This window comes from Bacillus rossius, chromosome 12, assembly GCF_032445375.1.
Source record: "Bacillus rossius redtenbacheri isolate Brsri chromosome 12, Brsri_v3, whole genome shotgun sequence".
Taxonomy (NCBI): domain Eukaryota; kingdom Metazoa; phylum Arthropoda; class Insecta; order Phasmatodea; family Bacillidae; genus Bacillus; species Bacillus rossius.
The window spans coordinates 14312283-14337963 of record NC_086339.1 but is presented as its reverse complement, the minus strand read 5'-3'; the positions used below and the strand labels follow the sequence as shown (position 1 = coordinate 14337963).

Below are 25681 nucleotides of genomic sequence, written 5' to 3'. Positions count from 1 at the left end.
TTATTATTATTATTTGGCTATTTTAAGGGACCTCGTGTTTTAAATAAACTAAGGCGGCTGTATTTCCAGAACGATAAAATGTTTAAAAATATTGTTAATTAGCACGCTGCAACACTGAAACACAGTTTGAGTGTCACAGTGTCAGGAATATACGAATATTAACAAACGCATTAGAGAAAATGCCGATCTGAGTGATTACATTAGGGGGGGCCATGGCCCACCTGGCCCCCCTGTAGGCACGCCTATGGTCATATGGTAAGTACACGACTAAGTCTTAATTCTTAATTCTTAATTTTCAATCGTAAACCCACCTTTATTCCACTTCGTTAAGAATAGGGCCCCTGGTGGTGAGTGGCTTCACTAGAATTCACTCCGCTACAAGTAAGCTCCTAAAAATGGAGAATTAAAAGCAGACAAACCTACATACTAGGCACTGATTAATTAGTTTCTATGATATGCGAAGAAATATATATATATATATATTTATTTTTTTTTTCCTGCTGAAACTAATCCAACCTAACCTTTCACTTCGGTAAACTTCGGAATTTTCCGGTTGTGGCTTTTATTCCTGTGAACTGAAGCGTATGCCATTTATTTTGTTTGGCTTAAAACTAATGTTATTATTTTAAAAAGTAAATGACATTATAAACATGACAACTTCAGAATGGGACGAGGTGAAACGTCTAGCAGCAGATTTTCAGAGGGCACAGTTAAGTACAACTGTTCAAAGGTATGAAAATCCAGTACTTCTATAGTCTAGTTAAACAGCTATAACCTATAAACATATGTTGCTGAGAAATGACACGCAATCAAATAAAAAAATTTTTTTTTAAATTCAAACTAAGTTTGTATGAATATAAAAATGCTTATTTTGTTTTCTGCCATTAGGACAACGCGTCAGATGATAATCTGTTATGGTATGGACATTACTTAGCAGAATAAACATTGCTTATGATAACATAGGTTAACAGATTCTGTTCGCCACTAACGAAATGCATGTTATTACGTTTTATTTAAGGGGAAAAAAATAACAATTTTATTAACTTCAGGTTTAGAAGCATTTCCCACATTTGCTCTACTTGCTTGCATGGCTGCAAAAAAGTGCATATTTTTGGATATATATAGCCTGTTTCTTCATATATTGGATTTTGAAACACTTTAAGACGAACATTTCCAATTTTTTCATCACAAAAATATATTTTTTCAGGAACGGTGGGCTTTTACGTGTTAAATTCACCAGAGGGGTTACATGGCCTTTAAACAAATTTTGAATGCAGAATGTATTTATTTATAGAGAGTTTTTGTAGATGCTTTATGTTATGAAACAGTAATGTGAGGTTGTGTTTCGGCTCGATTCTTCTGCGAGCTTGTGTTGGGGTGTTATAGGCTGTCCGAGCGCAACTGCGTGGAAATCATCACCAAGCTCATAGAGCTGCAGTTGTTGGACGTCATCTTCACCAACGATGGCAAGGAATACCTCACCCCTCAGCAGCTCGTCAAGGAGATTCGAGATGAGCTCTACGTGCACGGAGGTGATGATGCTTCGTCGGACATTCGCTCTTCAGCTGCAGTTAGTCTAGTGTCTGCAGCAGAATAATTTTGCAAAGAGGAACAGTAAAGTCCAGTACACGTTGGTCTCTTTATTGAGTCAGAATTATGCCCGTACGACCATCAGCAGTTTAGTTCGAATCTAATTCAAGCACAAATGTGAAAATATTCTCGATTCACGATCATCAAACTTAATAAGTAAATGGGTAAATATTTACTTGGGCGGTATTTCCGAAAAAAAATGTTAAAAATCCGAAAATACCTTTATATAATGCTCTTCAACTTCCTCTTTTCATTAAAAGCGACGGAGATTAGAAATTCCAAATACTTTAGGAGATATCGAAATTTAAATTTCTTCATATGTAGTTGAGCGGTATTTGCGAAAAAAAATGTTAAAAATCCGAAAATACCTTTATTATATGCTCTTCAACTTCCTCTTTTCATTAAAAGCGGCGGAGATTAGAAATTCCAAATACTTTAGGAGATATCGAATTTTTAAATTTCAGCACAAAACCAGCGCATTCCTGTGGCGTGCGTGGACCATTGTTTCTTGTTTACGTACGAGTATTTTTTTTTATTGGATAATGATGTCACGTGATTGTTCGTGATAGGCCAGAATTCAAATTAACTAATACGTGATTATTTAGTTCAATTATTGTTTAAAACGGTGTTTAATTACCGCCTCCAACTTAGGTGAGTTTTTAACGTTTCTAATTTTAAAGTCTTATTTGTTATTTTGATATTGTTGCGCAAGTAATAAGTAACAAAAAAAATTACCTCAGTTGTTACTGTACATCCTTTGTTACGGGTTTGTTAGGTAAGGTCAGTTACATTATAAATAATTTAAAACTAAGGAATAATTAAAATTAATTCACATTATTTTTAATATCACCTTAGTTTGAAAGTATTTATAATGTAACTGACCTGACCTAATCGACCATTTTAGTTTACTGTTCACCCTTTGTCCGGGTTTGTTTGGTCAGGTCAGTTACATTATAAATATTTTAAAACTAAACAGCCATTAAAATTAATTCACAAAATAATTTTTAATGTCGGCTTAGTTTGAAAGTATTAATAATGTAACTGACCTGACATAATCAACCATTTTATTAATTACGCATTCACGATTCACGTATTCACGTCTCACGAACACACGGCAAAATAACAAAAATGGCGCCGCTCGAATGGTTCCACAGGTCTTGTATTGCAAAATTAAAAAATTCGATATCTCCTAAAGTATTTGGAATTTCTTATCTCCGCCGCTTTTAATGAAAAGAGGAAGTTGAAGAGCATATCATAAAGGTATTTTCGGATTTTTAACATTTTTTTTTTGCAAATACAGCTCAACTCTAATGATGAAATTTAAAAATTTGATATCTCCTAACGTATTTGGAATTTCTTACCTCCGCCACTTTTAATGAAAAGAGGAAGTTGAAGAGCATAAAATAAAGTTATTTTCGGATTTTTAACATTTTTTTTCGGAAATACCGCCCAAGTAAATATTTACCAGTAAATGTGTGAAAAAAAAAAGTTTTCATATTTTTATAGTAGTTAAAAGGAATATTTTAAGAAATAGATCCCACTTGTACAACATTTTCTTCAGTAGCAATATATTTAACTCACATTCTGCTTATTTTGTGCTTGTTTTTACTAAAAAAATGTTTCACATTACAGATTGTCCTGCTGTCTGAACTTAAACTAGTTTTCTGTAAACTGTGTGCATGATGACATATGTACGATGTAATAATTACTTATTACATCAGGCCCATTAATAGTTTTGAACTGGGTGTACACACATTTATGTATATTTTTCCACAATGACTCAACCTCAATGTTGATAGTTATATGAAGTAAAACTACTTCTCTACACTTAAACATGATTGAATATTTCTTGTTATTAAAAAGTGAATTTAAATTTGAATAAAATACAAATAATAAAATATTTGTTTTGATATTTTAAATTTGGAATATTCTCACAGACTTGGTCAGAATGTGTACAATTTCTTGCATAGCTTGACTTGTGTCATGTGAACGGTCACAAAGTATGCTCGCCACTTGTGTACTATCTAGTGCAATATAGTTAACTACCTTTCCTGTACAAGTCATGTGTACAGACATAATAGTATTCACTTTAACATTGATTTTCACTATCTTTATTGCGTACTATCTAGAATGAAAATTAGTACTCTCTTCCATGATCAAAAAAGTGACCCGTGTGTACTGGGCTTACGATATTAGTCATGTATCAAGTTTAGAGGGTTGCCAGTTACAGCTTTGGCAAAATTTGTAAGTGCTTGTTTCAATCTCACAATCTACCACATCACACCATGAAATACTTACCAAATAGGATAATTTACACAGTGACATGCTGTTTCGTTGGTTACACTGTCCATTTCAGATAATTTAAAAATGGTCAAGAAAAACCAGGGAAATGTCCAGTTAAACTTAGAAATGTCATGTCTAAAATAAGTTGGATGATAAATTTCCTTGAGCACTGTACAGTTCTCTTACTGAAAAATTTATATCAATATGTCTCAATAGAATAAATTGGTTTTATTAAAGGAGTCAGAATTGAATGAAATAGATACAATTTTGGCCTTTAAACAGCTGAATATTTTGTATTTTGTTGGGCATATTTGTTTGACATAATATTTTATGTCACAAAGTTACTGGAAATTCTTGTTTTGTTTTCTTTTTTCACTAGGAAAACATTTAGGAAAGACTTAGGAACAAAAGGGAAATTGGAGGATTCGGGAAATCTGTAGCAACTGTGGTTAGGATGACGGCACGTAACGAAGTGGTGTGTGTACTTTGGGGCCCGGCAGGCCGCATCAACCTGGTGGAGCTGTCCAAGGCGCTCAACGTGGACCTGAGCCAGGTGACGGCGCGGGCGGCCGAGATCGAGAGGTCGGACGCCGGCGTGTCGCTGGTGCTCGGCCAGCTGGTCGATCGCTCGTACCTGGGCCGCCTCGCGCGGGAGGTGGACGAGCGGCTGGCGCAGCACGGCCAGGTCACCGTGGGCGACCTCGCCCGCCAGTACGACCTGCCCGGGGACTTCCTGCAGTCGGTGAGTCCCGCGGCCCCTTCCTTCGCGACCACTGTTCTCACCATCCTGGCGGGTGAAACTGAGTGTCCGGGGAAGTCAGGTCCATCCTCATTTATATGATGTACAATTTTTCAAACCCACAGTTTTTTTTTTAAAAAAAAAAAGTCACAGTCGTCATAACTGTAAACGTGATCTGGAAAATATGCATAATTGTAAGGTTGCCAATCAATTTTATTAGTAATATAATTGTAATTGTTCCCCTAATATCTGGGTGAACGCATGCACAAAAAAAATTCTCGTAACTCAATTGGGCCTCAGGGATTATGAGTGTTTCAGCCTCTAATTACTTCGCTATTGACAAGATGTTAGGCACAATAAAACAATAAAAAAACTAAGACTACATCAAAAAATTCACTTATGTCCTCAAAATGCCATCATGAGAAAAACAATAAAGTAGCAAAAAGTCAAGATATTGCTTTTTTTTTTAGTCATAATTTTTGCAAATCCAAATCCAATGTAGTAATTTTTAATTAAACCATTAACCACGTTATGGTGGAATGACGTCCATTTTTTCTCATAAACAAATGCTTATGGGCTGCATGGCAGCCATCAACCAAGATGATTTATGATGTAATTAAATAAAGTGGTGTTATTTCATTGTTTACTCACATTTCCTTGTTTTGGGTTTCCAGGTTTGTGGTTGAATTTTGTGGGAAAATTGTGAGATTTTGCAAAAAAAAAATAGACTTGAATCTATGAATTAGATTAGGCAGAGGACATAATTTGAGCGGAAACCAGAGCTTAAGTGATTTGGCTGTGGTCAGAAAATATGTGAATGTATGTATGTATAATTAGAAGTTCGTCAGTAACTGCAATGTTTATATTCTTTCCTAATGAGTTAATAAAACTTATACCATGATATTTTTTAATGCATGTCTGTTTGGAGGTGGTAGTTTATAACCTTGTAAAGATATTTGTGGAGGTAGCAGACAAGTGGTAGTAGAGCCTCATGATAAGATTCCTACCAGTAACATCTCTGGTTGTAAAACAAAGGCACGCTGTAGAGCCGCCGATCCATCATATTGCCAACCGGGGCAGTTAGTGTGTGCGAGACCAGAAACCGAAGTTTCTACAACTCGCTTAGTGGGTGTAAATTCAGTTGCACCCCACACTTTTGTAAAATCACTTGGATCAACGGGCGGGGCGCGTGTCTTGTTGGATAAGTTTGGCACACGGGCCTGTGTGTGCGCTGGTATGTGGTGTAATGCTATAAAAAGTTACGTGTACCTGTCATCGGCGGGAGCTGTAGAGCCGCGTGTGCTGGAGGGATCGAGGCGCGGTCCTGGGGAAGGGGTGTGCGGTCGTGTTGCCGGCAGGTGGTCGAGAAGCAGCTGGGCAAGACCATCCGCGGCAGGCAGGACCGGAGCGACCCGCGCGTGTTCTTCACGGAGTCCTTCGTGGCGCGCAACACGGCGTGCGTGCGCGGCTCGCTGGCGGCCTGCACGCGGCCCACGCCGATCGCCTCTCTGCTGGGCCACCTGGACGTCCCGGAGAGGATGTTCTTCGGTGAGCCCTTGGCCCTCTAGTGTACCTCGATGTGCGCAGCGAGAGTTTGGCAAATAACAAAATTGCATGTGCAAGTTGTAGAATAATATTGGTTTTATTTGGATTACGAAAATTTCTAAAAATTTAAAATCCAGTAGACCATTCGTAATAAAGTCCTGTGATAAGTTCGTACAAGTAACATCTTGGTAAAAAAAAAAAGGCATCCACTTGGCCAAGCTGTAGAGCTGTGTGTGCTTGAGAGCTGGACGTGGTGAGATATCTTTTTTTTTTTTTTAAAAAAAGTTGTTTGCCATCATCAATTTCAGTAACTAAGGGTAAGGGTGCTGTGATCCAAAAATTGGTTGCCAAAAAATGCTGGGTTAGAGTTTTTTTCGCAGAGCCTCGGTGGATGATTAGTCGGATCAATTGCCTCCCACCAAGACAATCCAGATTGGCTGTCCAGCAGGGTCAAACCCGGAATTTTCGAATTTGAGATTTTTCAGCCGTGATGGTTTTTTTTTAGGTGTTTTCCCATTTAAGCTACGTCAAATTAAATGATAAATTACCCAAACCTAGAAAAAAAATTATGTAAAGCTGAATTTTGGTACATGTTACTGTTGTCCTAGGTGAACAAAATTTCAAAATACTCTGACTTCTGTGTTCTCGCATTCCTCGAGTTTTTAAAGCCTAAAATATTTTTTAACTATTTCATTATTTCTTAATGCTGTGGCACAAAATATAGTAATACTGAGCTCGGATATCAAATGATAGAGGAGACTTAATACTTGTGGATATATTTATCAAAAAAATTAAAATGCCTAATTCTTTTAGGAATAAACAAATAAAAATATCTAAATTTTTATTGATTGTATTAAAACAATTGACCTTGGCTGCTCTATAATAATTAACATTAGACATTAACATTTAGCATTTGTGACTATTTTTCTCTGATTTTGAGAAAATTACAAGTTTAAATTGGGTTCTTGGTTAACACATTAAATTAGTTGTGTTTAAATTTCTTGATAACATTAATTCTATTTTTTTTTTTTTTTTTTTGCAGTTTTTCAGAACTTCTAAACTTGCAACATTATAATTTTTTTTCTTGTAAACAACTTTAATGTAACATATTTCTTAACTAACATGTTGCAAACTTACATCTTAACATGTTTATATCAGGTTGGCCAAACTACTCGCATTTCATCACACCTCATGCTATTCATGCATTATTCAGGTGACCATAAAAAGTATCCCTCTCTTTATTGGGTAGGTAAGTTGATTAATGATAATTATTATGTGTCTTCCGCTATAATCGTAGGTGGATCAAATTTTAAATTTGAACGTACTGCATAGTCAGATTTAGGGTTAAATTTGACGTGCTAATTGTGTTTTATTTTTAAGTTTGAAGTGATAATTAATGCCCGTATCATCTGCGGCGGCTAACACAGATGTGGGTGCAAAGTGCAGGTATAGTGGACAGCCTGATGCAGAAGAAGCAGATTGCAGGCACTGTGACAGGACGGCAGATTGGCAGCAGCATATACGTCCCCACAGCCTATTCCAAGTCGCAGAGCGACTGGGTTAACAGCTTCTACCGGCAGAACGGCTACTTGGGTGAGTTTGATAGGCAGAAAGTTGTGACACCTCTTTCTCTCACCCTCCTATCCAGGCCTTCCGTTGGTTCTATATTTTCTCCCTCTCATTTTTTTTCCTTCCTCTTTGCCGGCTCCAATTTTTCCTAGTTTGTTTCCCTCCCCTTCTGCCCTTCTTTCTTTCTGTCCCTCCGTCCCGAAAGCCACAGTGGTTGAATGGTCAGCTCTTTCACCTCTCTCCGAGTAGTTAGACAAGCTTATTACAAATTATTTCATAAAGTGTATAATAACTTGCTAAGTCAAAATGACACTGTTTTGGTGAAATAGGATAATGAAACATTTAAATGTCAGATTTGATTAATCTTATGCTGTCTTTATGAATAAACAAAATTCATAAAATTAAAAACCATAACACTGAACTCTTCTGTCGTAAGAACGAAATTGGCTTAAAAATAAAACCATAAATCTTGTCTCTGTTATTAGGTAACTAAATTCTTACAAAGGAATATGCATGCTGGTGTTTTGTAATGAAAGTAAAGTATAACTGTATAACTTTATAATTAAGTGCCTCACTTTAAAGGATTCCTCATTTTAAAGTATACATTCTCAGATTCTGATTGTGTGTATTTAGAACTAAAACAGCTTGTTTTTTAAGGTACAATGTAAGGATGTTTCGCTGTATAGCAAACGTATGTACCTGTTTGTAGTTGTAACTTTACCCATCCCACCGCGTTATCGACTGTGCCCTGCCTCGCAGAGTACGACGCCCTGGCGAGGCTGGGGATCTCGGAGCCCAGGTCGTTCGTGAGCAGGCACTTCCCCGCGGAGAAGCTCCTGCTGCTCAGCTCGTGCGCGGTCGGCCGGCAGCTGTTCGAGCAGGTGGAGGCGTCCGTGGACGAGGCGGTGGCCACCGGCTCCTGGATCGACGTGATGGTGCGTCCCTCGGCGGGGGTTTGGTCACAGTCGGACGCCCTGTGTCAACCATGGCAAGCCTAGTCGTGGTGTCCGATCTGCAGACTGTAATGCTTCGGGATCGTTCAAGTCGAGCCTTGGGTTGGTGGTGTTCTTTGTTTCGTCCCGACCGCAAACGCAAACAAAGAAAAATTTGTGATTCTCTAGCATCGCTATAGTACCAGCTCCTTGACACCGTTTTCCTTTTCCTCCTTTTTGTTATTTCGTTGCTCTTGGTAACACCTTACGATACCACTCATAAATAACAAAATGCTCAGGTTTTAAATTCCAAAGACCTTTTTTATTTTTATTCACAACGGAACACAAACATAAGCTTCATCATCACTCACCACCACCATTGTTGTATCTCTTTTGTTTTTGAAAAAAACATAAGAAACCAAAAACACATCTGGCCACACCAACCTTCTCAATCTAAATTCTCTTGCACCACATCTTACTCCGCCAAATTTCTCAACACAAATAAAAACACCTTCCAGGTACAAAAAAAAACATAAAGAAAACCCTTAGTCTGGGAGTGCAAACACTTTACAAGACGGAACAAGTGAAACTTTGTTTACAACTACGCAATGATATGGCACATCTACAGTGTTATCTCTGTGATAGTAGTATTAGTTTACTATTGCATTTTTGAAATAAAACACATACAGTGAAACTCTGTCAAAACTTTTTCGAGGAACTTCTTTCTTTGTGCTGTACTTAGTAGGTAATTAAATCCTCACAAAGTAATATGTCTACAGGTGCCTTGTAAAGAAAGTGAAGTATATCTGTACTATAATTGACAACAAAAATAGTGACCTGAATGTGAGACGGAACTAACATAGCACACACTAACCATGAAAGTTTTCACGTTGTTAAATATAGTTCACTCGGCACGAGACAGAGTGCACATGCTGTATGCAATTGACGAGTTATCGATATCAATACTCAACTACATGCACACACACTATAAAGGCATCAACGTAACCAAACATGATGCCAACTAGCACTGGCTACATTTGCTTTTAATATGCACTACGCAGGGCACAAGGGGGCGGAACAGATAAAGGTTGTAACATTTTAAAACATGTTTGAAAGAGAATTTACTGATAGGACAACTTCGTATTTTGGTTATATAAATAAGTAAACTGTAATATCCTAACAAATATAAAATGCATTTTGACTTTAAAAACACTTTGTTTTATAAAGATCAACAAAATTTTATGGGCAACTTTTTACATGGGAAAATTTTTTTTCATCTTTTGGAAAAAATGGTGGGACCGAAACATTTAACTCTATTAGACGGGAAATCATATTGTGTGGGAATGTCTAAAACGAGTTCTAATGTATGTAAGTGTGTGTGTATATAAAATGTACTTATAATTCTAGTGCTAACATTTGTACACTTCCTATTCAGGAAATTTGCTTAAGTGAAAATTTTCTTTTACTGTATTTAATACACAAACACACATTCCAAGCCCAGTATGCCACAGCAAACTTGAAAATTAACACGTTTTTAATTTCTTTTTATAACATGTAGTCATTGAAATATGTAAGAAGCTGCAGTAAGATAGGTGGACCGTCATTCTGTTGCCAGCTTGTCTCTTTGACGACGTGTTTACCGTTATTTTTTTCTTCCCTAGTGTTCTCTTTATGAAGTGCAAAGTAGGAGGGGTCTCGCTGCAGCGTTAAGTGTTGCCGTTGTCGCCGCAGCCCATCCTGCCGTCGGTGTTTGGGCCGGAGGACGCGGAGGAGATCCTGGCGAGCGTGCTGAAGGGCCGGCCGGCCTCCGGCGCCCCCGTCCACGTGTTCTGCAGCACCGTCGTGGTCACGGAGGCCTTCCTCGGCGGGCTGGTCAAGTCGCTGGAGCCCCTGGTGCAGGCCAAGGCCCAGGAGGTGGGCCCCACACCAGTCATTGTACAGCAGAACCCTGTTGCAACGTTCTTCAAGGGGCCATGAGGAAATATCAGTTTAGACTTGTCAGTGTTTGAACTTGTAACCAACTGACTCATCAAGCTATATTAACAAATTTAAATTTTTAAAAAAATTTAAATTAAAATTTGAAAAAACCCCTGACTTGGCATTTCTCACTTGAAGCTACTATTAGTAATTAAAATGCATTAAACATATCATTGTATTTTACCGTTGTTTTGTTTTTGTATTCTGTACCGTACTATACCATCAATACTATACTGCATCAGATCAAGGTTACCATGTTCTTGCAATATCATCGTAGTAACAGGATCAGCCCTGTGGGAAATGCTCACATCCCTTCATCATCTAGAAAAGAGCTGATGATCCCCAAAATGGCTGAACAGATTTTCTTGAACCATAGCTAACAAATCTCGATCAAGTTACCTTTCATACAAAATTTTAAAAAACTCAATTAAAATTGGTTTGTTTGTTTGGGAGCTGCGATGCCACAGACAGATACACAGATACACACACACACACACACACACACACACACACACACATTAAACTTATAACTCGCCTCTGTTTGCATCGGGGGTTAAAAACGCTGATGGCCTGAATTTTCTTAACCAAGCCAACAATTTTTCAACTTAATCATGCTTCTACCTTCTATTTTATTTGTCCTTAAAGACACACTGCCACATTTTTGTGAAATGATTCACAATTCATGACGATGAAATAAATTAAACTCTTTAATTGGCAGTAGAAAACACTTATGTTTATATCTACGTGTATAATCAGTTGGTCCAACAAAAAAATTTTAAACTTTAAATTTGTTGGTTTTAAGAAAAATGAAGATTTTTTTTTTAATCATTTTACAGTTCTATTATGGTTCTACGTATATTGCTCTCTTATCCATTTTACTGTATTTTGGCTCAATTTTTTCTTGGACTCCTGTGAAGTGTGGGGGGGGGGGGGGGAGGGGGGGGGGGAATTTCAACCTAGGTTAAAATTTATTTATTCAAAAAAAAGCACCAGAATCCAGTTTGAGAAAACGAAATTGACCTAAGATTGAAACCACAAGATGTTGTCCGTTGTTGCAGGCGGTGTCGTCTGGGGCGTACCTGCAATCGCAGGCGGAGAGCCGCCTGCAAGGGCGCGGCGCGGCGGAGGCGGAGGAGTCGGGCGGGCGTCCGGACCGGCGCGAGGAGCGGCGCAAGAAGGCCACTGGCGGCAAGGGCGGCGGCGGGACGCAGGTGAGGCTCCAGCCTCGCCGCCGGTCCTCGGTGTTCGCTGTCTTGCGTGGCACAATTTTTTTGATAAACCACAAAAAAAATAACCTTTGCTACTAGGCAGCCAATCTGAGGTATATTAAAATGGGCAGTAGGAGCGGACGTACCTGTTGTACAGGTCTGTTTTAATAGACGTACACATACAAAGAGAAATCACATTTTTAAGCAGATTACACTTCATCATGTTTCCACCTCCTGGGGCGGTAGAGATATTGTCGTTCTGTATTTGTCATTCATGCTGCACGTATAGTGACGGCCAAGTGTCTTGAAAGCTGCCAGCGCGGAAGTGAGCAGCGTGAGAGGTAAAGTGGGACAGAAGAGTTGTTTCCGAAAATCCCGTAATGTATGGTGTGGTATTGTTTGCAGTGGATATGTGTAATGATTCACAACTGCTTGTCTCCGTCAGAGTACTGATGTTCCGCCCCAATTATTTGTGGATTCTTTTGTATTTACTGTCTTGCCTCTCTAACACCCAAGGTATCCCCCAATTCAGTAATCATACTAATCATGCTTATAGAAAATATGTTTTCTGTTTTTTTTTTAAGGACCTTTGAACCATAAATAAATACATCAGCACAAAAATGGTGGCCACATGAAATTCATTTTTACCTTAAATTTTTGGCTTATTCAAAAAAATCAATCTCTTACTTATTTGTGGTAACACAAAGTGTTTTAAATTTTTTTTTTTTTTTTACATCTGGGTGCTTGTTGTAGGGTCGTGAGACCAAAACAAAGTCCACAAAGAAGAAGTACCAACGAGGAAAAGCTGCAGCAGACGACTCCGACGATGATGAAATTGTGTCGAAAACTAAAGGTCCGAAGTCGTCTGCGAGTAAACTGGAATTCGTTGCTGTTGGGGATATGGAGGAAATTCTGTCGCAGGAAGAGTCCTTCAAGAACGAAGATATGGATGAACTGATACAAGAGATAGCAGTCTTCCTACACCCGTGAGTTATGAGCTGGCTTATAGCCAGCAATTTATTCCTCATGAGAGAAGGAACAAACTAAAAGTTAAAATATATTTAAAAAAATATGGGGATTGTATAAGTAAGCATTTTTCAACTCTTTTTATAAAATATAACCATTTTTTTTTTCGTTTGTGAGTATGTGGATAATTACGCAGGTCTATCTGGCACTAGTTCCGTGTTTATTAAAATGCTTGATTAACAAAGCTAAGATGAAGATAATCAATTTACTTATTCATCCACTGAGGTTTTTCATAATTAAACTATCACAATTGTTATAGTGAAAGGTCTTCAATCTGACACTCAGGACCACTGCCATGCCATGGATTATAGATCAGCATTATAGTATTTGTGCCCATTTCTAGTGAACGGCATTATAGTATTTATTCCAATTTCTAGTTTATAAAAAAAAATTCAGTGCGACCCTTGTGCATTTTTTTTTTACTTTGGGTAAGAAAAATACACTTTTAACATAGCGTTGTGTGGTTGAATATATGTGCAAACAACTAGCTTATGTTGGTTTTTAAGTTTTTATTAATAAATTTAAATATAACCCCACGAGTAAGAGTGATTTGTTTAGTTAAAATATCTGAGCAGTGCCATTATGCTACATCTGCCGCCTGCCCGGCAACATCAAGTGACGAGGCTGGTTGATGTGCTAGTGTATGGTTGGAAAAGGATGAAATCTAAAAATAAATCAGCTAACTAGAGAGAGAGAGAGAGTTTGTTTGTTTGTTTGTGCGGTGATTGTGTGTGTGTTGAAGTGCACGTCGCCATGTAGCAGTGGTGATAGTTCTCCCTCCCTCTGCCAGTGTAAATGTCTGTGAACTGGCACCGGACACAATCTTCACAAGTCTGTCTTTTATCTCCACAGGTTTTTATGATGCAATTGTGCCCCAACAACATTGTTTTTGCGTGAGATTGCCGACGCTCTCAACAGCACCAGTCCTTGACAAAACTGCAGTCGCCATTAGATGTTTTGAAGTTGGGCTTTCATATTCCTCCAGCCCTTACCTAAGTTTATTGTAGAAGGGACTTACGAGAGAGAGTAGCCTGTGGCCATTTTTTCTCTTGGCAAAGGGGATGGGTAAAAAGAAATGAAATAAAATAGACAGCAAGGAACACATAGGTGGAGGGGTTCAAAGATGGGGGAAGGAGAGGTAGGCACACGACTGCCGCCTTACCTCTTCTATTAAACTAGAACAAAAAAACAGATGAAGGACCGACAGTCATTACTAATGCTGAACTTTATGGTGCGACCCATATAGGAGGGTGACCCTTATGGTGAAAATGTTAAAGGGTTTTATGCCCAAAATTACTGGTGCGATATGCAGGGACAACCCTTCTGCAGGTGAATTTAGTAGTTTTAATGGGAATACCAAAGAAAATTACCTAATTTACATTACAAAGGTATTTAGAACAAGTTTTAATAAACTGCTTTGTAGATTGAAAAAAAAAACAGATGAGCAATACTATTTTTAATGTGTCTTATAACACATTGCATCTGTAATTCAAAACCTCTTCTGCCTTCAAAAAATCATTACATAAACATACCAGTTAAATTTGAAATGTAACTCGCTAGAAAAAGGAAACACTGTATGTAAATGAAAACCAACAGTAGCAACCGACAGAGCGAACTAAAAACACTAGCAGCACAGTAACGTCAAGGTCACCAGCAGAAAACTTGAAACATAGGCAGTAAGGCCTCTGTCACATTAGAATGGTAACGGTTTAATATTACAGTCAGCATCAGCGGCTGATAATGATTCAGTAGTGCAGAGCGTGGCGTGGAAAATGTCTTCTGTTGAACCAAATTTAGGGTTTCAAATGTGTCTTAAATGCTTTTTTTTTTTGCACATGTCTCAGAGAAAAACATTAATCACGCAGAATTTATTCCAGCCATCATTTTCTTAAAAGCTGAGCCTTTATCGTCCCCTTTAATATATTCACCAAATAAAAGTGTCCCATAAGCACTCACACTTCCTATACACATTTAATAAAAAGCTATAACAATATCTCCAGACCACTTTTGTCTTCTTCATCGCAAAATTTTAACAGTGTGCCTTTCGGTACACATGACGAATCCTAACAATGCGCTGCCAGCAGCTACCTGCCGGTCACGTGACAATCTCGAGTTCACTGGTGGCTGCTGGAAGTTGAGCGTGCGCTGCTTGAAACAGCGCTGGCAAGTCACTTGCCGGCTGGCGGAAGCAGCCGCTGCTGAGTGCGCTCTACGCTGCAAGGTGGCTGGTATTAGCCGGCAGCAAGGGAATAAAATATTCATAGTACGTAACTATATTTGCACGCACAACCATGGTTAACTTTTATTTCACGTAAGCAAAATTCACGTTTCCCGGCTTTTAAATATTCCTTTTGACTGAATTTATCCTTAATTGATTTTTTTGTTACAGAGAATTTCTTACTAAAATCTGTAGCGAGCCACTAGCCAATCCACAATCCTGTGCGTGACTATTGTTCTTACAGGACTGTCTTTGCCCGTGCATGGTTCAGGTAACTACATTAGTATGTTGTTTCGTCATCCTGCAGACATATATACATATGTACGTATGTGCAGTGGTGGTATGGGAGGGGTGTTGGGAATGACCTCCTTTTTCCTGTTACCTTCACCTATAAATCCTCATAGAACAAAAAAAAATTGAGATAACTAAAGGTAATCTACTCCAGTTTATACCCGACCTTTTAAGTTAGTTAAATTTTTGTGTGTGAAATTTTTTTTTTGAGATATATATATATATATAGTATATATAATAGTATCTATAATATATATATACTATATATATATATATATATATATATATAGAGAGAGAGAGAGAGAGAGTAAGAGAGAGAGATAGAATATAGAAAGATATAGAGATATACTGTACTGTGTAATTTTTTTTAAATTTTTACTCTTAAAAAATCTAACAAAAACACATGGTTTCGGTAATGACCACGGTAGACACCACAAGTGCGTTGGAATAGCGGGCCGTGGTTGCGACAGGAAGGTGAACCGGAGCGCGGGGACGGCCGCGCAGGCGCTGTTCGAGAGCGCCATGAGCCAGCAGGCGCACAGCCGGCGCAAGACGCACGGGGAGCTGCAGGACAAGCTGAACGCGCTGGTGACCAACGTGCGCCTGTTCGAGAGGGGCCTGCGCCAGTTCGACGCCAAGGACACGCAGCAGCAGCTGGCGCGGGTACCTGCTCAAGACGGTGGGCGCCGAGGTGGCAGGGGAGATCTTCGCGTACGTCGCCGCCGAGCACATGGTCCAGTTCGACCACGACAAGGAGGTCACTGCCGAGGCAAGCGCGGGTTTCCTCCTGTCGGCCCGAAAACCACAGGACCTAGTGTAGTCAGTTGTGGCCTAGTGCCAGTATAACATCATCAGTTACCATACTTGCTCACTGAATCTGAGTACAAAAAATTTTTGATTAAGTTTATTAAAAATATTTTATTGTAATAACTGGCATAATGAGACTTGTTCCAACCTGTTAATTGTAATAAGAAGAATATAGGTGAATTGTGATTATTTTATGTTTTTTATTATATATATTAAAGGTTGCTAATTGTTGCACAAATAAGCCCATACCAGCTTACCATGTTTCCATGTGTCTGTGCTCAGTAGTGGGGCCAGCAGATTTAGCAGAATTGCTTAGTTATCTATGAATCAACTCTATGTTTGTTTGCTAAATACTCTACCTATATGTAACTAGGCCTGTGCAAATATCAAAAATTTTACCTATTTTTTTTTAAGTGGTTGGAAGCCATTGCATATACGAGGGTTTTTTTTTTTTTTCAACCTCCGATTGGCTGTAATAAAAAAAGGGAATGAATTGGGAAATTATTGGAAAGCTGGTGCATCGGTACGACAAATGCCTCAATCTGCACGGTGATTATGTGGAAAAATAGAGTAAAGATGTACGTTTCTTTTGACATTAAAATAATTTCCCAATTCATTCCCGTTTTTTTATTACAGCCGATCGGAGATTGAAAACAAAATAATAACCCTCGTAATTTTTCGTAGTTATCGATTATTGGATTTATCATTGTATTACAATATGAATGTGTGCAACCCAGTTTAGATATACAGTAGAATCTCGTTATAGCGAGCACGGTAATAGCGAGAACACGGCTATAACGAGGTATTTTTGAGGAATTTACGGCGTGATCTCTTGAAGCGCGCTTTTGTTATTTGTCTGCTTTATCTCCACCCCTCTCGCTCGCTACTATACATCTTGCCGTTGACGCCTGTCACATTCTTCAGCCGTGCAGTCGCCACCTAAGTGCGTGGCTTTAAAAATAGAATCCCATCCTTTCTTTCTTTTATCAAACTTACGTTAGTTATCTGTGCCGTGTGTAGACAAAGTTTGAGATTGGAACAGAAACAATGTAAGAAAGTATTTTTTTACAAATTAGAAATATGTATGTATATGTTTTTATAATCGCGTATATTTTCACTTTTTTTTTTGTTGTCTTAAAAGAGATAATATTAAAAAGCCGCTCCAATGAGATTTAATTGTTTCTTGGTTAACAAAAACTATTAATTGTTTATATTCTATTTATTATTATTTACGCGACGTCATACTGCACGCGTACGCAATAAGACTGGATTCGTTGCTGCAACATAACATAGCAAATTATGCGGTATCAGAAGTAACGAGTAACGTAACGATAGTAACGAGTACTAATTGTTATATTAACGAATACATACGGGTACACATTTTTTCGTTACTTTTACACCTCTAGTAAGCACTACCATATTTTTTTCCGAATCGGTAGGACAGTTTTCTTGTAACTTTTGTTTCGGTCAGTTGTTGGGGTATTTGTCCGGGAAAGGGGTGGTGATGGTTTGAGTTTAATCCCAAATTTATTTTCTAAAAAAGTTGACAGGTTTCTTTAAATGAAAAAAAGTATAGTTTTCCAGCGACTATTTCGTTTGAGGCGTACGTGCGTTGCCGCAGCCGCACTCCTGCTTTTTGTAAGGAATTAAATCGTCGCGCTACACTAGCACCACCTGTTAGCAACATCCCGAACCAACATGGCCGCCAGCAGACAGCCCGCGTCGGCAATAGATAGCAGGACAATGCTGCGTCGGCCGCGGGCTGAGATGCTATTCTTACGTGGCGTGGTAGGGTATTCTGGTTATTTTGACGCAATCGGTGATCGCATCCGTACTTATGGGGTATCGTTTTAAAGAGAATTCACACATCTGCTCACAGAAATTAAGATTTCGTTAATATAACCTGTTATTTTCCAATTATACAGGTTTAAACACAATTTTTATGCTATTTTCGGTTAATTTTTATTTTTTTGGGGCCAAAATCTGTCCAATTCGGTTATAGCGAGGATCAAACCCGGAACCGTGACACCTCGCTATAACGGGACTCTAGTGTAGTAATGGGTTTAATATAATTAGCCATACTCTATTTCAAGATGTACACAGTTAATAGTAATGGGACAGTCTGTGAATATTGGGAGAGCGCAAAAATCCCTAAAAAAAATTGAAAGTCTAGTTTTTTTGATAGTTTTTTCAAGCATAAAATAAATTCCTATTGTCATTGTACAAAAACATAGACAATTATTGTTTAAATTTTACTTTTAATTGATCATAAACATTCAAAACCATTGTCCCTTTCTTGGTAGTTGAATTTGATATTTATACATATTTTGTATTCAAATATGATTCAAACTAAAAAAATTGGTTGTCTGTAAAGTCTGTTTACGGACGATAGTTTAACGTGACAACGTCATAACAAAACATTGATGAAACGATTGATCCAGAAGAAAAGGAAATATCATATTCGGCCTGAGACTGAGCCGTAATAGGTTTTTGCAACGAAACCATTTAGGCATTAAAAATATATTCTTTGAGGAAGAAATTTTTTTTTTAATTTTTGTATCTTTTGTATGATAAAACCTACCTCTGCATACTTTTATGAATAAAATTGAATCATTTTTATTGAATTATCACTATTTTGTATGTATACGAAGGAGTGAAATGAAATCTACAATTTAATTAATAAATTTACTTTTATTTGCATTCATTAATTCTAATATATTTATTACTTTTGAAGTGTCGTGCGTGCCGTATTTATTTTTACAAGTACAAAAAAAAATTATGTCGCCGGGAATTGATCCGTCTACCTATCGATTGGTAGTCAGAGTTGCTAACCGCACAGTCACAAGGCCATATTGGAAACAAATGTTTCAGATGTTATAAATTAATAATATTCCACGCACGATATTTGTTTGAATTTCTTTTAACTAGCATCTTCTCTGTTGGACTCGAAATATTTACACGCTCGTGGGCTAATAACTATAATACGGTGTGTGATTTAGTTTATCAAATAATCACTCATGACAAATAATTACCAATGTCAAACTAAAGCGTGAAAAGTATCATACCAGCAATAAATATTAGTTACACAGCTAAAACAATACTCATACAACACTGTTTAAATATACTGATTTACACTAGTAATTAAAATAATACGTACTTGTAGAACGCCATTTCCTTGCTAATATACTCCCGTGGCGCGGTGCACAACAATAACCTCGAACCAGTACGCCGCCACGTGCCGACCGAGTTCTCTGTACCGTCCGCAACATACCAGAGAGATGCCACGCATGTAGTGGGACATCCGTAGTGGGACAATTTCGTGCGTGCAGCCAGCGTTCATCGATTTATTAGACGTCACGTCAAAAAAAAAATATATTCTTGTGGGGCTACTACTTTGATTTGTGAGTATGAGGAATGTTTGGTGCTATTCGCAGGTGAGAGTGAAGATAATGAACGAGGTTCCGAACAACGTGTCGGACCCGTTGATGAAGCTGCACAAGTCCCTGAGCGGCAGCTCCGTCGACGAGTTTGTGACCTGCGTGGAGGCCGCCCTCGGGCCGGGCGTGTGCGACATGGTGCTCCGCAAGCTGGACAAGAAGAAGGAAAGGTGAGCTCTCGCTGGGAGGGACGAAGCCTGCCCACCCAGGCACTCACACGGTGTATCAGAGCTTCAGAACAACTGTGACGCGATTTTAAAAGCGCTCAATCTGTCGGTACAGTGGTGTCTGTTCACGAAAACGAAAAGCATACCAGGATGCACTGAAGGTGAACGAGTAGTTCTGCATCTGTATTTAATTTTTAGGTGCGTGAAAATGGCTAAAGCTCATGTTTTCAGAATAATTTTCAGGCTTGGAAACATCCAGTACAGACTCTTGAAAGCGCTCACGAGACTTGCATTACACTGTTTCAATGACAAAATTGACATAAATATAAAACCATAAAATCTTGTCTCTAATGATAACATTTTCGAAGGGGCTATGGAAAAGTAACTGTTATTAGCAGGGCCTATGTTTCTAGGACTTTTTTTTATCATTAATCTGTCTACAAATTTTTTACTTTTTCTTTACATTTCATATGGCACTGCTTAAAGAGCATCTTTTGTTGAGCTTGTTTCTTAGTTTCTGCTAAACCAAAATTGAAATTGGTTTAAGTTGTTTCATTAGTGTACAGCTTTACTATAACAAACTCAAAGGACCCAAAAATTTTACTGGTGTAAGATACCATTATACTTTGCCACGTAAAAACTCGGTGTATTTCTGAAACAAATAGGAATCTTGCAGGCACAGTGGTGTACCCGTAATTACATATGTGTCTTACATTCATATTTTAATGTAGTGGTTGATTGACTAGCTGCTTGTCTTTCTTGTGCAACACCTTGAGTATTGAATTACCATCTTACTAAATAACCTGCACTTTGTAAAAAGTTAGTATTTAAATGAACACTCCAATTTCCAATCTCAATAAATAGATGTTCTTATAGTCGAATACAGGGTTTGGGGAGGGAGGGGGGACATGCCCAAATTTGTGAGCACAGAAAGTCATGCATGAAAACTGTATTTTTTAATTAAGTAAATTTGGTAGTCAGTATAGTTGGGGATAGTTTTCAGTGTTTTTTTTTTTTACATGTAAATGACTTTAATTACTCGAACAGAATATTTTTGGTATTATTGGTTTGATTTTTATAAATTAATTTTGTTTGTAAAGGTAATTTATTGATGTATAGTTGTTGCATTTTGGAGCTATACCATATATGGTGTAATATGTAGCGTTTTAATGTGTCGTTTGCTGAATTGACATGCTTTTCGGAGTTAATTTGGTTTTGTAGTAATTTGCCATAAAATTGTATGCAAGTACAGTGAAAGGTACTAATCCGTCACATTTGGGACCAAGGCATGCCGAATTATCGATTCAATTAATGGTTTTGTTGTAGAATTTCATTGCTTTGTGGTGTATTAACTACTATTTTGGTGTTACATGGTGTATTGACATGCTTTCCTTTGTTATTTTGGCTTTATCGCAATTCACCGTGTAGTCGTGTCCCCACCGATCCCCATTGGGAATCTTTGCATCGCGCTATTGTGATCCCAGCATAGGAATAAACTCTGAACGAACTATATAAATGCCGGCAGCGAAGTAGCGGGACCCGGCGGCCCGAGGTCAAGAGGCCAGATCGGTGCAGGACCGCAGGGATGCAGTGGTTGTGTTGCAGGCCGCTGCTCCACGCCCACAAGCAGGCCCTCCTGGAGCAGCTCTCCGCGGCCCGGGACCCTGCCCTGGTGCTGCACCTCGCCGCCCTCGTCCTCTTCCAGACGCTCACCCAGACCATGCTGCACGCCTCGGGCCGCTTCGTGTCCCCCATCTTGGCCCTGCTGCAGTCCCACCTGCCCGCGGACGTCTTCGCCACCCTCCGAGACTACCACGGTCCGTTACTCCACACGCACTACTGGCTTCTTAACTTTACAATCTTCAATTATAAATAGTTTTAATTTCTTTTTTTTATTTTTAGTTCTTTAAGTGCATTACGGAAAAAAACTAAGAGTGAATTTTTACAATGAACACGCACTATGCAACAAAATTTTCACAGGATGAAAAAAAAAAGCTACATAAAAAAATGGCTACACACAAATAAAAATTAAAATGCGCTTTTAAGTCTTACACTTTAGTGATTTATATTGAATACTGGTCTGTATCATTAAAAATGTTTATTTGTTGTGAATATTTGTGATAGAAATTGTGTTTGTAAACTTTTCCAAGTGTATTTGTCTATTTATATAATTGAGGTTATGTTTCCGTACGTATAATTTGTTTGCATTTTAAATTATATCATATTTATTTAATAAATACAGTAAACTCCCGGTATATCACGCCTCGATTGATCGCGGAATCGGGTATATCACGGGTCAAACCATGTCCCCCAGTCAGAAATGAATAATAATGGAATAAATGGTTGACAGCAGATTAGGATAATTTTGCGTTTTAACTAATAAACTAAGCATCGGGCAGAAAAAAGCCTAGGCGTAGAAAATGTCCGCAGTGAAATTCTAAACAAGATATCTCCGTACATTATTCCTCTATCTTGTAGGGTTTTCAAATTATGGTCCAATCCAGCCCAGTGATATTTTCTGAAACACTAGTTCTTAACGTCGCTTTATCTCACAAATGAAGCATCGGAACGGGGACCTGATAAAGCCCACCGTCCAGCGACATTATCCAGCGTGACTCGGCTGGGGATTGATGTTGGATAGGCTTGGTTGTCGGCAAGCGCTGGGTAGGGAGAGACGAGCCGAGAATATGGAGAGAGGTAGAGATTAGAGCGGGCAGAAACTTTAAGAGGGGGAGTGGGGGAGGGAACGTGTTCACGCAGCACACAGGCAGAGCATGAGTCACTTGACTGAGCAGCGTTCCTGCGTACAAGGCAAAATCAGGTAGTCCGGTGTTTAAAATTCCACTACAGAATCTTAATTGGTACTTTACTGGACATCTGTATATAAATGTTTTGTTACAACTTAAACCTACAGACGTAATATTATTGGGTAATTCATTGTATTATACACGTTCATCTTTTTACTTTGGTATAATGTTTTAACATTAAATAGTAAAGTAAATCAGCTAGCGTATTTTTAATCTTTGCCCAGGAATTCCCAGTGGTCCAATACTTTCGTGAACCATACTGTACCACTTTTGCCGTGAGGTAGTAAACAAGTCCCGGAAATGTTTATGTGTAACGGTCTCCCGACCTTTAACCAGAGGCTGGGGAATATAACACTTGCCGATCCGAGCCACACACACTCAGCAACTCGACACAGCGTTTGGTGAAATAAGTAAAGACATAGTTTAACACGGTTTCTAATACGGCGTCACTGATTGCGCTAAAATTAAATTGGCGCAATTTTTGTTTCCCACACGTGACCATTTATAATTTACTGTAAGCATGGATAATAAAGTTTAACCACTTGACACGATAGACGATTCTTTATTTTTCATTGTACGAATGCTAGAATTTTTTTTCCTGTATCTGCGGCCTACTTCTGCAAAAGACAAGCTATCTGTAAGTAAATATAGAATTTTTATTTTGTCAATCAAACTCGGTACTTTGCGATTCATATTCGGTTTGAAGTATCACTACGGCCTTTCTTTTTAGAAGACTTCGACCACAGAATCGTGTGTAACCGCACACACTGCACTTACTTGTTACGGACACTGACGAAGCAGATACTGTGGCTGACACCACGAGACTGGTAGCAGCTTGTGTGCCGCACGTGTGTTTGGCGGCGTTTGGCGCGCTCGTAGGCCGTGCGACAAACTGTGCGCGGCACACGGAAAAATAAAAACAATTCAACATTTAATATTTATCTTTCAAATTTATTATTTTTATTTTTTCACCTGCGTTTAGTGAAAACTGCGGATGCAAAGTCCGCACAACGGCGGGCCGTCTATACTGTGCGTGCTTGCCGACCTATTAGAACACAGGCGGTGTTTTATGCCTTTTGACCTTGGTCACATCGAAACATCGCGGTTATGCAACAACGCGGGTAAAAGTTATGTCCCCCGACAACCGCGTTAAATAGGGAGTGTACTGTAATTTAAAATAATATATTTAATATTTAGGATATTTGATATTTAGTGTTTTTTCACTATTAAATTTAATTTATCTGGACTATTTCATAAAATTAAATTATTAATTTTATAAACACATTTAAAGTAATGTTGAATGCTGAGTATATAAATATTTTAATTTGATTGAATTTATATTTTACCAACTATATTTATAATATCACTGTAGTCCTTTTATTATTTTATTTATATTAATTATTTGCATGCAAAATTATAGTTTTATATTACGCCAAGTAAATATAACTTCAAATGCGCTTACATAAGTATATGCACCCATTTTTTTGCTAAGACTACAAAATAGTGTCTATGAACAGTATTTTTACAGGGGTAGTCATTCTGATACGAAAAAAAAAAAATTATTATTTGACAAGTGAAAGTATTTGTAGCAGTCTGTCACTTTTAAGAACAATGCATTCCATTAAATTACATGTTTGACTGAACAAAGCAAAAAAACTTAAATATTAAAAGATTCATATTAATTTGTTAACATAATAATCCATTAAAACTAAGATGGCATTTTTCAATTACATCTTTTTAGAAGTAAAACTGTATTATGATGAATTGATTTAATACAAGGAAAAATATTTCCTAAGTTATAATTTCAATTTTTCCTTTAAAAAAATACAATGTTTGAGGTACATTTAAAAATTTTTTTCAATGCATTATAAAGTTTTGTCTAAAGCTTCTGTGCTCTATGGAGTATATCTTGCAACAGACCACACTGAAAAATAGGACAGTGCTGATGGCAGAAAGCGTGCATTGGAAAGAGAAGTAAATGCACACTGCAGACTGGAATGGAGCTTAAGTAGTGGAATCTATTCATCTTTATAAGAATTACTTTAGGGTAATAATATGAAATGGACGTGGTGCAACAGCTTAGAACTGTGATCAGTCAGCTACTTTATAACTTAACTCGTAGTTGCAATTCTTTAATTGTTATGCTATTGTTGCATTCAGTGGTGTAGCCAGGATTTGTGTATGTGGGGTGGGTGTTAAGAAGCAACAATTAAAGCGTATTAAAGCGGGGGGATCCGGGGGTCCTCCCCCGGGAAAAATTTGGATTTTAAGGTGTAAAATAGTGCTATTTTAGCAGTTTTCGGTATACTTAAATTTAAATATTGTAATGGAAAAAATTTATTAATTGTAATATGAAATTTGTTTGAGTGATGAATAAGAAATTAATTAAAGATTTGGTGCTGGGGGGGGGGGGGGGGGGGGTTGTTTGAACCCATAATTCCCCCCCCCCCCCCCCGGCTAGGCCCCTGGTTGCATTTGCGTCGCCATAACCGGGAGGTCGTGGCGCGCTATGGTTGCAGACATGGTGATGAAGCTGCTGTCCGCGGGCGCGGGAGACGAGGGGCACGCCGACATCCAGGCCGGCCTCGAGGCGCGCATGGGCAACGTCAAAGAGCTCGCCACCGTCTTCAAGAGGAACTCCGTCTCCGAGAAGTCCTAGCGCTCCCCTTGCTCGCACGCCAGCCTGTCCCTGCCCCCTGCGTTCCCTTCCCTCGCCTGCTGCTTCGTGGCCACGCCTCACCGCGCACGCAACGCTGACGTCTAGGCCCGCCACGCTAAAGGCTGGAATCACAATGCCCCGACGGGTCCGACACGACAGGCCCAAAAAACTGTCGTGCAGCATCTCAGCGCGACAGATTTAAAAGCTTAGGGTCACAATACCACGACAAATATAACCCGACGATTTTCAATTTGGCCTTGGGCAAATCGTGCCAAGCTAAATACTTCAATTAAAATGCACTAAAAACAAAGTAGGCTCTTTTATTTATTATTGACAGTTGAAGTGCAAAAAAAAAAAAAAACATTTAGTCGTCTGCGATACGAAGTAAGGTTAAGTTGATTCGTAAAACATAGAGTAGTTTATTAT

At 38.5% G+C, this 25681-nt stretch overlaps 1 protein-coding gene across 1 annotated transcript; it reads left to right on the top strand.

The window, feature by feature from the left end:
- The first annotated feature begins 319 nt into the window (after positions 1–319).
- Positions 320–25400, top strand: LOC134537579 (E3 UFM1-protein ligase 1 homolog). Its single transcript, XM_063378165.1, is given in 14 exon segments — positions 320–730; positions 1387–1532; positions 4374–4615; positions 5971–6160; positions 7604–7750; positions 8486–8661; positions 10390–10572; positions 11694–11846; positions 12597–12829; positions 15849–16041; positions 16043–16147; positions 19620–19792; positions 21395–21606; positions 25116–25400. Coding segments are annotated over 14 exon segments (2373 nt in total). The 5' UTR covers positions 320–650; the 3' UTR covers positions 25256–25400.
- Positions 25401–25681: the final 281 nt, after the last annotated feature.